General features: G+C 33.4%; 1 protein-coding gene across 6 annotated transcripts in view; it reads right to left on the bottom strand.

Annotated features, from left to right (window-relative positions):
* Nucleotides 1-15,360, bottom strand: part of FMN1 (formin 1) — a 153,790-nt gene that overhangs the window by 32,125 nt on the left and 106,305 nt on the right. For all 6 annotated transcript variants that reach the window (XM_085550366.1, XM_085550368.1, XM_085550367.1 and 3 more), the window contains 3 exons: nucleotides 14,554-14,700; nucleotides 12,016-12,075; nucleotides 11,024-11,144 (listed from right to left, as the gene is read on the bottom strand). In XM_085550366.1, coding sequence (XP_085406492.1) covers nucleotides 11,024-11,144; nucleotides 12,016-12,075; nucleotides 14,554-14,700 — 328 coding nt within the window. The remainder of the gene's footprint in view (nucleotides 1-11,023; nucleotides 11,145-12,015; nucleotides 12,076-14,553; nucleotides 14,701-15,360) is intronic.

The raw sequence follows: 15,360 nt of genomic DNA, 5'->3' as shown, positions 1-15,360 counted from the left end.
AAATAAATGAGTAGCTAGAGTATCTAAGCATATCATAATATACTCTGGAAAGGTGTTTTTTTTTCTAACCAATATGCAACACTAGAATATATTGTCTTGAGTATTGAAAGCATCCTAGATGCTTCTGATAAGCATTGATAACACAAGATTATTACAAAGGTTGCTCACACGTGTCCTATGCACATATTTAAATGATCCAGCCTAGGACCAATTGCTTCTAAATTAGAAAGAAAGAATATGAAAAACCCCTTTCAATAAAAATACTTTTGAATAGGAAAGACACTAACCATACATAGATGACAAAAAATACAGAAAAATATAGGAAAGTAGATTAGGGCGGTGATTTCTTTAGAAGAATCTTAAAAACCATAACAAGAACAATATTTGGAGTGAGGGGAAAGGATGAGTAAAACAACAGGCACATCAGAGAAGAGCAAACAAGACACATAACAAACAACATGTCAACCACAGGTGCTGATTTAAACTCTGAATTTGAAATTGGATGAAATTAGATGACATGCCAGTCTGCATTGCTTAAGTAACCTTGAAGCAATAAAACTAAAATATACAAAAGATGTCAAGTAAATTCTAGAAGACTAAGAAATTACACTATTGGAAAGCCTTAAAAAGATACCATTAGGCAACTCTGAAGAATATATTTACCTAGATTAAACTATCTGGAGCAAAAGTCTAATCCCTGAAGTTTTTGAGATAACTGTCAAAATAGAGTGAAGGGCCATAAAAAAGTTTTAGGTGTGATAAACGGGAATCAAGAACAGTGATTGGGTGAAAAACTGCTAATCACAAGCGTAATGTGTTTGTCCTATCCTGATTAATTCACCTTTAATTGACTCTGAGTTTAGGTTATACTCAATGACCTATACTTCTGGTCTGCAAAGAAAAAACTATTTATTTATTTTTTAGGCAGCAGAAGGTTATCTAATTCTGTTTGAACTCAACTGCACTAAAATATTTGAATAAATCTTCAATGTATGCCCTGGTGGCGCAAGTGGTAGGAATGCCGCGTTGCAACACCGGAGGCCCTGGGTTCAAATCCCCCCTGTGGCACAAGTGGTAGAAGTGCCGTTCTGCTACACAGGAGGCTCGAATCCCAGGGGGTTGGACTCGATGATCTCTAAGGTACCTTCCAACCCGCACAAGACTATGAGACTATGATGATACTTGCTAACACAGATATGGACTCAGTGGCTGAAGACATCATGAACTTCGGCTTGAGCGGCTGTCTCAAGCATGCTGTACCCCTGCTAATATGTGTTCATTACTCTTTCAGTCATCCTCTCAGAAAAGAAGCATTCAATGCAGCATAATGACTTCTTCTCCAATACATATAACAAAGCAATGGCTACGAACACCAAAGGTTTTTAGTACCTAATTTTCACCAAACTTAATAAAACTAAGTTTTATAATACTTTCTTAATATTAATTCAAGCAATTATTTAAAATGCATTAATATATATTTTAAAAATCTACTAATTCTGGCTAAACATTATAAAAACTAATGGAAATTGAGGAGTCCCACCAGTTGCTCTGATTTTATTTGGTAAAAATTCTATATTGTGTGACATTCACATGATTTCTTCAGGTATTGTTCTCATACTGTCTGCAATGGAAATATTTTCCTTCTACCAATAAATAAATAAATAAATAAATAAAAATTAATTTAGCAAGTTTTTAAAATTAAAATGATTCTGAGGTAAGGATTCTATTGAATATTCCTTCTTTGAAATATATGTACATTCTATGAAGTTTCCTTCTAAGAAAGAAAAAAGTTGCTGAATTTCTGAGGAATCTGACAGAATTCTGAAGTATCTGACACCTCACGAACACTTCCTCACTCATCACCTCATTCCAAAGTAATCGTTTGAGAAAACAACAAACATCCTTTTTCAGCATTAATGGGTACAAACATATGCAAATTCACTATTACTATAATCAACTTGTGATTCCTTTTCTTGGCACGTATTATATTTTAGCCAAATAAAATGCAATATACTACTTTGAAAATTGTTTATTTCTAAATGAGCTATCGCAAAAAATAAAATAAAATAAATTGTTTAATAGTATTTGAAAGCCCTTATGAACTGCTGGATGTACATCATGCTTCACCCATCTTGGCCATAGAAATGGAAACCATTAGCAAAACATTAGAACAAAGCTGGAAACTGCTGATTATCAGTTTGCCACTGTCTTCAGATTTAATGCAGTATTTGGCTCAAAAAGTTCTTTAAAAATCCCCAATATAAGTGAAAATATTTACACAATAGAATGTCTCTCACTTAATGCCTATTGGGCAATAGTCTTTTAAAACTCCACAGGCACTTGTAAATCTGTCAAAAGAATCAGTGCCCATAAACAAACTTTCATGTAAAGAGCATTTCAGTGTCAATCTGACTGGATTTGGAATTTTTTAAGCATCATTTTTAAAGTAAACGCAAACCCAGGAATAGTTTAATGTTGATAACAGTAAATTACTAACTATTTACTCACCAGAACCCATCAGTAGCACTTACAGGAATCATCCTGACAGAGAAAACACGTATCAACACCATGCATTCCTATAAACCTGTCAGTGACACTGTCCCCCATGAGTTACGCCGTTGTGAAAGCTACTAACACCCCCTCCTCTTGTCCACTCAGAGCCTGGCAGCTTACAATGCCAGATTCACTCTTTTATTTTCTTTTCATAATGCATGCTTATCTTTGACAAGATGGTTGCTATTTGCTAAGTCTTTTTAGGACCCTTACCTTTTCTGTTTCAAAGATTTGAAATCGTACCTCAAATGATTTCAACATTGCACTAAAGAAAATCAAATTTCTGTATGAGGGGATCCTTGACTTTTTACAATAAGAAACCTGTCACACTATTTGGGCCTACACACCCAAATAAGAATCTAGCAAAGTTCAGTAAAAATTAGTAAATTTATTCAACTTCCCCATAATTTATTTTGTTAGATTTGTCTTACTTGGAAACTACTAAGAAGAGGAACAAGTTGTGGCAGTACTCTTGGTTTTTACTGTCTGAAATAAAGGTCAACAATTTAATGCAAAAATGTATTAGCACAAAGAAAACTAAATGATCTATAGTTAGAGTTCTGTGCAAAGTTATATTCAGTTAATTTACAAGAAGAAATGTGTTTCTATGAACAATCGTCTTTTCAACTCATTAATAACAATTCAGTTTTCTTAAAAAGTTATTTCACAAGATAGTAGCCAGTAAGTGAAACTTGAAACAGGCTGATCCTTGTCTGCTTGAAATACACTTCCCTCCTGCAATGCACAAATATTTGTGGAGGTACTCAAGGCAGAAACTCTCATGTCTAAATGAGACAGAAGCAGTTTTAAGTGATAAATCCTAAGGAGGGGGAAATTAGCTGAATTAGTGACATGTAAAACACCCTGTAATGTTCTCCTGCTCTGATGGAGATTTAATAGAACCCTAGATTCAGAAACCTTGAAAGTTCTCTCACAAGTTTTGTCAGGTATTCTGGCGTTGTTTCTCATTATTAAGATTTCTGACCTTTTTGTTTGTTTAAAACAGTTTTGAACTTATATAGTGCATGAGGAGTAAGCAGAGATTGTCAGGTCTATATAAATTGTAGCAAACCTAAAGGACATTTTTTCTGTTCCCTGCTTTGACAAAGCATATCAACTTTTTACATAAATAATTTTAAATCCCTTCTGTTGAGATTGTTTCCTAAAAACACATTTAGCAAAATGAACAAAGATTGCTGTAAAACTAAATATTTTTCACACCATAGCAACACATCTAAGACTCTGCTTAATGTATTCTCTCTGAAATGGTAGCTTACATTTAGTGCACCCTTCAGCAGAAAAGCATAGTGCAGCTGATGGTATTAGAATTCATATATATATGACTATAATGACTAAACTCCCGTAATTTTCCAGTCTTTATAAGATACCTTAAGTGATTGCTGTGCACACTATTAGCAAAATTTTTTACTTTAGTGTGGAGATCCAAACATATAGGCCTCCAAACACCATTAAGATTTGTCAGGAGTGGAGAAATACTCACTAGCAGAACCCGTTGAGAAATCAGGACAACTCACTTCCATCTGAACAGTGCAGAAATGAGTATTTGAAATTGAAGTGTCTTCCTGGCTAATGTATGGCAAGAAAAAATTTTTAAGAAGTAATAATATTTTTACTCAGATGAGCTAAGCTTATTCCAGCATGAGAAAGAAAAAAAGAGAGATCTTTAGAATGTACAAACACCGTATTACTGGGAGCGTTGGACAGATAGAAGAGAACCACCAGGCAACAACTGAAACAGTATGTTCTTAAACTGAAGTTACAGAAGCAAGTGTGTTCTCCTCTCCGTACTGCTAGATCTCTGATTTTCTGCACAAGACAGATCATAAAGTTCTACCAAACTAGTTCTTTGGTTCAGCATGCTGCTCAGTTTTAAAATCATTTAAATTCGCACACTCCTGTTAAGCGCTAATTATTGTCTATGTTACTCATTTGCATCCCACTGTTAATGTACTTTCAATTTTTGATCACTGGCAGTAAACACATAACCCACTGGCTCAAACATAGCATGGCTCTGTCTTCTCTCTCATTTCATACTCTCCTAGAAAGGAAAAGCTGGTAAGATCTTTAATATGTTACTCCCAGCTCTCCAAAATGCATCATTTCTAGGGACAACATCCCTAGTCCCAGATGTATGCTACCTGCTTCAGATGTAAACAGCACTGTTACACAACCGATGCTTAACACACACATACACAAAAAAGGTATCTGGAAATGTGTGCAAAATAACATATTTTTCTTTTTTTTTTTTTTTTTTTTAAAGAATCTTAGCATTTGTTGAATGATTTTGAACAAGGAATTTCTAATGATTCTTTAGCCAGGGGAAAAAATAAAGGAAAAAAATAACATTCTTTTAGTAACAGGAAGTTTTCCTCCTGACCCCCATGCAAACATCTGCTTCCATACAATAAACTCTCCTAAGACACCATCACTTTGCCACTCTAATATATCTTCAAATCTTACTAAACCTTCCATACTATTCTGTATTATCACAAGCTAAAAACTCTAATGGAATTTTTAGAAATAATCCACTTCGGAAAAATTCCAGTTGATGTATTCACATATGAATATTACCAGTGGACCACTGTCAAAATGTTAGTTTTATTGCACAGTACACCAGTTTTATTTAGTACACCAAATGTGTTTTTTAATGCCTGTGTTGTATCTCTGCCAAATCAAAACAAACTGAAATGTATCTCAGCCTGCTGAGGCAAGAGAATTTTCAAGAAGAGATCAGAAAACGCAAAGAAACATACTTATTTTATTAACTAATAATTAAAAAGAATAATAATTGCCCCTGCATGAAGCATTCTTTTCTCTTTCCTCAACACCTTTCTGTATTGCCTCTAAATATGTCATAAAAATCTTGAAGAGTGCAAAATGCGCTGCTTGTTAGATACATAGCATGCTCAATTTATGCAAACATCTAAAGAAATAACATGCGTCTCATTGCATCCTCATGCTCCACCACCTAACGCAAACTTATTTTATTTGCTTACACTTTCCAAATTTTAAGGTTAACTGTAAAATCAGAAAGTATAATTAATATTAAATACATATATATATATCTCAAAATCTACTGGCTTCAGGAAAATAATTCAGTTTCTCTGCTCATCCTGGGACAATTTGTCCAAAATGTATGCAACTCAGATGTCTAAATCCCACTACTAAAGTGACTTAAAACATTTCATTTAAGTTAGTCTACGGCATCAATCTGTTAAACATAATATCGAAAATGGCCTTTGATAATTTTTTGAATGAAGTTCTTCAGTAATGAATAAACAATCAGTTTTTAGCAAAAAATATCTCTTGATCCACCAAATGATTCTAAAAGTTAACCAAGCTGATACAGTATATAGAATATTCACATTGCAATTCAGGAACCTGACTGTCCCTAAAACAAATAAAACAATAGGCAGTATCTTTCAACATTATAATTGTCTTAACGGTCATAATAACCATTTTATTGATAATCATTGTATTATAATTCTTCTAAAACTCCATTCTATAAAATAGATTTCTCTCAGGCCTACAATACTATGAATGAATTAAATGTATAATTCTGTCTAAACAAACACATACAATTAATTTTTCCTTTTCTGCTCATATAGAAGGTTAATAAAAGCTGAAAAATTCTCAGTTCATTAACTGAAAACATCAATTACTTTCAAGGACAAAATAAGTTTATACTTCATTAATGTACTGTTGCAACGTTTTGTTGCAAAAACCTCTAACTCATTTTGTAAACTCCAAAGGGAATATACATATTTAAGAACTTTAATGTGCTAAGACACTGATAAAACTCTTCTGTGGTTTTATTTTATTATTATTATTTGTATTTTCCAATTGGTAAATATATTTCCTCATAATTCTTGATAAAAATTAATATTTTCAGGATTTTTAATCAGAAAATCAGCGCACTTCAGTCTTAAATGAGCATGAACTGATTATTTTTCCTTTTTGCAGCTTCATTCTTTGCTCTATTTATAGTGATAGTGGCTGCAAGCATTGAGAACAAGTGACCTTTTTCAATTTCTTATTTCTAAATACTATTTCATTGTTATACAGAGCTCCCTGAGGGAGGTACTGAATGACAATAATGTAGATTCAACAGTGTAGCAATCATTAGTCTAGTCAGACTTGCTAAGAGACAAGGTTAATTAGCTGTGATGCTGGTACTGGTACGGCAACCCTATGCTGATCACATCCAGCAAAATGCATCTGTTTCTTTGCAAGAAGGTCTCAGAAGTTGTGGAGACAGAATTTTTCTCCACTTAAAAAAAAAAAAAAAAGAAAAAAAAAGTACATTTTGAAATTATGTGTTCAGCTATTATGAAAAAAGCAGGAAAATGTGAAAAAGAGATTAATTCTTACATTTAAAAAAAAATAAAATAAAACATGATCATCTTTAAGATGCTTAATTTTGTAATGAGAGTCCCTTGTGTCTTCTAAGGAAGACCACACTGTGCTTACATGCCTCATTAGTTACTAAGATATTTAGACATTCTAGTTTGTACATGGCATTAGAAGAAAACTATGTATATTGTCATGCCATTTGAGAAGGAAACTAAAATGAAATACATGAAGAGGCAGAGAAAACCTGGTATGTTCAGGTACCTAGAGAATAGCGTAGGACACTGAGAAGTGTGTGTGTAACAAAAAATGACTTACAGTTACAAGTTGCAGCACAGTAAATTCTGACAAAGAAAAACGTCATGACAGCTGCTCAACATTGTAACAAGTGTTCAAAGATGTGTTGGAATCTCTCTCCTTAGACACAATACTGAGCTCAAGAAAGCCCAATACAACTGGAACTGAATATGAAGTTAGTGCTGCTCAAAGATTTTGGGCTAGTTGATCTCCAGAGCTACTTTCCAACCTCTATTTGCCTACAAACTATTTGTAAAGCTTCTCTAAAAAAAAAAAAAAACAAAACAAAAAAAAAAAACAAAACAAAAAAAACCCAAAACAATCAAACACAAAAACCAAACCACCAAAAACCACATGAAAATACAAAGTGTAACTTTCATGTATGCTAGTTTACCCTTTGATTTTTCTAAAAGGATTTTGTATTGATTTTCTAAAAGGATTAAACAACTTCAAAATATGAGTTCGTGCATTACTTGAAAGTGGGAAAGCTGGGGATAATGTATGTTTTTAAGATACAGATCTGCTGAAAAGATTGATAAAGCAGACTACAGCTGCAGCTCCAAATGATGTCTCCTGATGTACTGAAATTCATATTTTCAGATAATAAAGGTAATTAAGTCTGGTTTCTAAATGAAGCTATTTTTTTCCATTGTGTATGTGTATATACAAAATATCTATATATATATATGCTAAAGCACACTCTTAAAATATAAAAAGTTAAAACATATCCAGCATTAAAAAACTGGTAGTGTGAAAATGACAGTTAGAATCTGTTCCATGTTCATGGTAAAACATGTGGAAGTCTATCATACTTTAGTAAAGCGATTTGCTTCCTTAAAATCTTCATAAGAATTACTACATATTTCAAAAATTTCATTCTTCTTCCAGAAGAATACCAATCAAGTGGTACTGACCAAACTAGAAAGGAAATACCTGTTCATACAGAAATGAAAAAGTGATAATCTTTGTCTTAAACAAGGAGTAAGATATATTACGATCTAAAAATACTGATACAGAAAAATATCTTAGTTTTCAGAAACATGAAAATTAACTGGGAAGCTAATATCTGTCAACTGGATAAACGTATTCACTTACACTACTACACAGTACTTGAAAATTCGGGAAATCCACTGACTATACAGACCTGCAGTAAAATCCTGATCCTAGAGAAAATGTTTTTTCCTAGGACTTAAACGTAAAATGAGGTTTCATCCTATAATTGCTATCTCACTATTTCCCATCCCATCCTTTTGAATGCTTTTCTCTTAAAAACACATTTACACTTACATTTTTTGTTTATTATCCTTTTGAACCTGAAAATGCTCAGAACTACAGTTTGTTCTGGAATGTGTGTTGAAAACCTGCTGGATTAAGGTTCTCAGAAAAAAAAAGAAGTTGAAATTTCCAAGGCAAAATTCCATTGGCTCTGTTTCCTTAAAGTATAATCCGAATGACTTCAAAACACTAAATTGTATGTAACTCAATCTGTTTATCTGAAATGGATGAAAGAGTTTGTGCTCATCAAGATGATCTGAACTCTCAGTTCCAGACTGTCTAGGTATTTCACACCTAAGGTTTAGACTATTAAGTCACGCACTTCTCTCATGAATCCCTGATCTTTCCTGTGTTATTATTGATGATTAAAAGGTGAATTAATACCATGATAAAACGTATTAAATACTTCTAAGTACTAAATGATGACTACTACAAAAAGTTTCTACCAAAATTGTTATTTCAGGCACAGCAGGTGACAACTGTGTTGTTTTTAATCATTCTGTTTAAATCTCAGAAACAAGTCACTAACAGGAATATTAGTTTGTTCCCTAAGTGCATACAGGAAAACCTCTTCCATTTATTATCTTCATCTCATCTCACTTCCATGGTGTGCTGCTTAAGACTACCTTAGCTAGCCACACTGTGAAATAAATCCAATGTACCCTATAACACAGGCAGAGCCAGTTAATATTGTTCAAATTATTTACATCTGAAAGGCCGCGCCTGTCTGGATAGCTGGGCTCGACGCTTCTCTGGACTTGGTTTCTGCTACTCACATCTGTTTCAGCTTTAGACTTTCACTGGTATTGTGCCAGCAACCACAACTTTTTAATGGCTACAATAAACTACAGAGACTCATCAAATCTTTGTCGAATGTGTTAAAATTATAACCACTTCAATTAAAATTTGGATTTAAAAATAAACTACAGCATTATCTGAAGAGAAAAAAGGAAGAAAGGGAATGTTTGAGAGAGATACAACATTCTTGCAAGAGTGATTTCTTCTTTGTTTAAATGTAAGAGAAATTATTCACAGGAATACTTGTTAGATTCCTGCTGCATATTTCTGATTGATAAAATACCAACATCTGAGAACATTTCCACAACCTTTTCTGTTTCAAATCCTTGCTGTCCTTAGCTTTATATGTTAATTGCTTTGACAGGCCGTCAACTGTATCTTTACAAAGAAGAATTTCAAAAATAATTTCCTTGCAACAAATTTTATGCATTTTCTATGCATACCTAATAAATCATGTTAAAACAAGTCAGTAATAACAAGAAAGCAACAATCCTCATTTTATAAGTGAGTTGAAGTACATTAGCTTTTGCTCTTTTCTGACTCTGTCTTTGCAGTGCAGAACTACGATGTGAATGTCACAGCCTCCGTGCAGATCCCGCAAGACTAAGATGCATTGCAGCAGGACTACATGCTGAAAAAGTGCAAGATCAAACACAGATCATGTTTCTGTACAAACTAGCCCAACAGAGGGCAGGCCATGGGTTTTACAGGGCCAAGTGATGATTGGAGATAGAGCACTCACTTATTCCTGGGTCGAACAAACAACAACTGATACTTCCCTACCACTGTCAACATTTAAAACCATCCCAAGGATGGCAGTGACCTAACCCAGCCATTTCTAACTGTAAGGACGATATATTTTGTAACGGTTTTTATTGCCTTACATTAAAAAATCAACTTTAACTAGAAGCATGCTTGCATTTTGATGCAGACATTATCTAAATGTAAATGGAGAAGATATATATATATATATGCTTTACACAGATTCTGTCCCTAATCTCTATTTTCTACATATAACTGCTTCAGTAAAACTAGGAAATTTCCTTAGCAAAAATGACAGACTTAAAATATCCAGTCACCATTTACTGGATTTATTTTTAAGAGTCATATGAAGTACAAAATAAAAATGAAGCTGCTTGAAATACTTAGAGAGCAACCATTCCTACTTTATATCCACTCAATACCTAGACTGATAGATGAGCTGGGTTTTTGAACCCCCTGTTTATAATAAATATTTTAAAATGTTTATTTTATGTCCCAGGGTGAAAATGTTTTGAACCGGAGCTTTCAATTTCCCTTTGCTGTGCCTTGGCAGGTTGTGTTTTATTTCTACACTAATTCAACTCTTTCTTGTAGCTGTTAAATAGTTGCTATACAAGTACTAAAGAAAGTATTTGTGTTATGGACCTAGCAGATATCTACAGTTAAACACACAGCTATGGAGAAGCCAGAGGAAAAATAATACATTACATTTCAGAAAAATTTCTTTAAGGGCCTTTCAATTGTAAAAGGGATTTATAGAAAATTACTTTACAGTATTTTTACTTTCATTTTTATTAAGTCATGAGTTCAAAATACTTTTTCCCATTTTATGTGGTTGCTTTCTGCCACAGTGTAAAAACACTACAATCAACACTATAAACCTAATTAGCAATAAGCTAACCTCATAAAGATCACATTTTAAATGGCACTTAGTTGTTTGCAGAACAAATGTGAAGGTTCCCATTACCTTCTAGGTCTCTCTTCAGCTTCCTTAAGTCTTTTATTAGGTCTTCAAACTTAACTTGGGAGGCCTGGAAAAAATCCTGTGGTTCTGGTAAAGGAAAAATACTCTTGTCTGTTCCTGCTTCCTAAACAAACAAACAAACAAGCCGCTATGAAAATTAAATGCATTTGCAATTAAATAAATTACTTTTCTGTAACATCTATAGAACTGCAAAAATAAAATATTTAAAATAGTTCCTCCTAAAACAGCATATAAATAATTTCAGGTAAAATCTTGACCATTCTTAATGTTGAAACTCCCCTTTAGACACTGAAATGCAAAACCGCTCAGTTTAAACTGAGAAGCAACACTGAGCTCATGAAATTTCAGTTCATTTTGTATCACTAAAAGTTTAGTTATGGGATTATATGTTTCTTAAAAGTAGATAACATGAATGCCTTTTTTAATGGAGCAAGTGATCTTATGCCAGAAGTTTATGGTTTCACTCTTTCCCAATTCATTAGATATGTACACACTTTATATGGATAAACTGAAACCAATATCTACATATTGCCTGGAGCACTTTGACAGATAAGAATATATAGTTGAAGGTCTATTCAGCTTAATAAACCACATGGTTACGGAGCTCATATATCTTATTTTAGGGAAAATAAAATATTTCAGAAGTGGAAAAAAAAAATAACAAGCAACATTACAAGATTTAAAGTGGTATCTCCAGGGGAAGTCCAATAATTTAAGTGTATAAGTGGTATTAGAAGGACATTGCAGTGTAGAAGCTTAGAGTAGTGGGCTTAAAGCACTACTACTGCACAGATTTCAGTCTGAAATAAAGGAAAAATTACAAAACTTACAGCAAGTTTCATACCTATTGAGGTCCAAAGCTATTGCAAAAAGCTAAAGAAAATAGATTTTATTTTTGTATTATAGCTTGTCAGTCGAAGTAAAAGAAAGAAATCCACTTTTAGAGAGGCACGTGCAGCAAACAAATCTTTTACCTTATCACAATGGCGTAGGTAATATATGACAACATAATCCACAAGATTAATATGATTATCCTAGGGGAAAAAACAGAATATTAAAAATGGTTTATAATTACATACAAATGTTAAATGTTGTATGATTAATGAATGTATGGAGGGAGCTATATTTTACTCCAAACATAAAACCAGACAGCAGGTACCTGACAAGTATATTTCCTATCCTTTTAGGTTTTGGGCATGAATGCTCTCTTTTTGGAATCTTCATTTCCTTGGTCCTGCATGCAACAATCCATATATTTTATTTTGCTATATGCTGTTGGTTCAGCATAAGGTAGATCAACAAAAGAAAAAAGGTAACACTGGAACTTATAAAAGATATCATTCAACAACATAAAAGAATTATAATAAAGGGAATTATAACTGGGATGTCTTCAATTTTTTTTTAAAATGTTTTTATTTTCTATATTGACAACTATTGGTACAGAAATTTGTCTCCAAACAATGTCTACATATCCTCCTGTATGAGGATACCTCACCTTCATTACAGTCTGCAACACATCTTTCACATCTTATTAATATCATACATGAGAATACCTAAGTCACTGCTGCCATGAGCCAAAACCGCTCTGCTTCTCCAGCAGTCACAGAATATACTGCTGGCAGGTTGTGTGATAAAAAAGAACTGAGGTGGCTTATAAAAATTTGATTGCCCTCCCAAAGTTAAATAAGCTTGTTGCTCTATTTTCTGTGTGTTAAAATACGAAACCTATCACTTTAGATTAAACAGTACTTCTAGAAGTCAAAATACAGAGATTCTGAAGTGAGCAAAGATTTTTTTAACCTCTGTACCAAGTACTTTTTTGGGATCAATTGACAACACAAAATCTTTATGTGAAATGAAAGATACTAAACCTTGAAAGCTTATCTTAGCTTGTTGAATTTAGCCTACCTAGAAATCACATTTTTTGCTGACAATTCCCAAAAAAAAAAAGGACACAACACTGTAAAATATGTAAGATCTTCCATTCTTTCTTGTTAGTACAGTCTCCAGTTGTCCCTAAGGTTTCATGTCTGCCTATGGCAGCTGGTCTCTGTGCATTTTTATGCTTTTTGCAGAATAGTTCCATTCTTCACAGTAATATAAACTAATAATGTATTTACTTTGGCTACCAAAAAAAACCCTATAAGTACTGTAATTTTTTATCTTGTTTTGCTAAGGAACAAGTCTCATGCAGTTATACTGTACATCTGTCACTCCTTTTCATAACTCATAATTTTGGAGCAGGCTAACAAAGCTTGGCCAAACTGGAAAGTCCCAGAGAAGTAAAAATTCTTACAAGTTCACAGTAGACAGAAAACGGGGACTAAAACTTGTACTTCATCTGACAAAAGTCAGGCAAAGCTCAGTTGCTTTAATTTTTTTCCTTATGACAGCTGGCTGAACAATGAACATATGAATAATGGGAAACTGGGCCTCAAGCTACGTAAGCTGAACAGCAGCTAAAGACAGCCCATGTGTCGTGTCCATAGAGTAGGACTGGAAGAAAAGTTGTTATAAGGGATAACAGAATAATTGAGGTGAAGCCTAAAGTAAGAGTCAGGAGACAGAAGACATAAATACACTGGAAAAAACTTCCATAAATTTAGTGGTTCACGGAACAATTTATTAAACCTTGTTTTTATACTTTGCTAGTGATGGTACTCACATGTGAAATAAAAAGCTCATACTATTGATTTTACATTGCTTGTCTCCCAAACTGAGAGCATTCCTACGTATATCCAGCATAAATGGGAACAGAACCTTAAACTGTAACTTTCTTATAATTCAGAACAGCATTTCAAGTAAAAAAAGAGCAAGAGTGTGAGAGCTTTTTCTTACCCTCCAAATCTGTACCAACAGCAGAAGACGCCTACTCTTTGGTAGTTTCCATATCCACATAGCATCCAGGTATGCTACTGCTATCTCTAAGAGTTTTCTTCTGCATGCCATTTAAGATTCATGCTCTACATCCATTTTACAGCCAGTGCAAAAAAATAAAGACTGAAAATAATTTGTTGGATCTGACATGCCTTTTTGAAGCGGATTAAAATTCTGTAATTTATATGTTTATATCCTTTATATGTAATTCTTTTCTGTATACTCTACACAGAACTCTTCCCGATATTTGTTTTTTAAACCTTTTATTGAAATGGTTCTTACTCATACACACCTACCATAAGTTAAGAGCAAGAGAAGAAAGGGACATTTGTCGCAGACAACTTTAGTGGCCTGTGCTCTCACATTTCTCTCCCTACTGTACTTAAGTTTTCACTAATAAAATAGACACAAGATTTCCATATTACAAAATTATCTTAGTAGTACTGAATAGGAGAAATAGGAGATTATCAAGACATACATGTATGTAGGAGAAAAATGATAAAATCTTGAAAGAAACTAGAATATGGTACAAAAATGCCACACTCTTTCAAGCAGAAAATGGTAAGCAGTAAGACAAGATTAACATCTGATGGGGAGATAATTTAAGTAGTCCTTAAGAAAAAATGAGTACTTACTCTGCTTTTGACATCTTTTAGTTTGGGGAGTATTTCCAAACCAAATCCATCAGCTTGACCTCGAGTCCTGTTCCCACCATTCATGTAATTTCCAAATGCCAGAATCAAACCTAAAATCTCCTTTACACTCGTCATGTTCAGCAAAGCCTGGAAAATGGATACTAGTCTGAAATATCTCTTGGCACAGAAATCTTAATTGCTCATATGACAAAGCTTTTTAAATTTTATTTTTGCTAGGCAATGTTTTGTTTCTCATGTGTGCTACAATGAAAGGAATCTAAACTGGTACATGAATCAAATATTTAAGAGAAGAATTTATTAGACAAAACTGCCTAAGATACTATCTTTAACTTAATCCACATTATATACTATGTAGAAGACAAAAAGATTAATGGAGGAAGTTTCACTACAGATTACCAAACATCCTTAGTAGCCTTTAAAAAATATTAGAGACAAAATGGTTTGTCATGAGTTTACACAATGCAGTCAAATGAAGATGTGTTATTTTTGCTGCCATTGAGTTAGACTCAGTCATATTCAGGCTGCTTCTCACTGGTTCTCATGCTCTGAAAATCCACATTTCTGTTCATACTTAGGGCAGATATACCAAGGTTAAGGACAAAATTTCAATACCAAAAAGAAAAAAAAAGAAATCTAGAAACACAGTGAAAAATTAATAAATTATTTTAATTTCCATATAAAGACATCTGTCTTATTGGCCAAGGTCTGACTCTGACTCTCATTGAAAAGAATCAACTGTCATGTGAGCTCCTTTAAAGTGAACTAAGGGTAATGCCTCTTTCCTGA

The sequence above is a fragment of the Coturnix japonica genome, chromosome 5 (genome assembly GCF_054131305.1).
Source record: "Coturnix japonica strain WE chromosome 5, WE-NBRP24, whole genome shotgun sequence".
Taxonomy (NCBI): Eukaryota; Metazoa; Chordata; class Aves; order Galliformes; family Phasianidae; genus Coturnix; species Coturnix japonica.
Note: the sequence above shows the minus strand (reverse complement) of the source record. Positions and strands in the feature narration are given on the sequence as shown.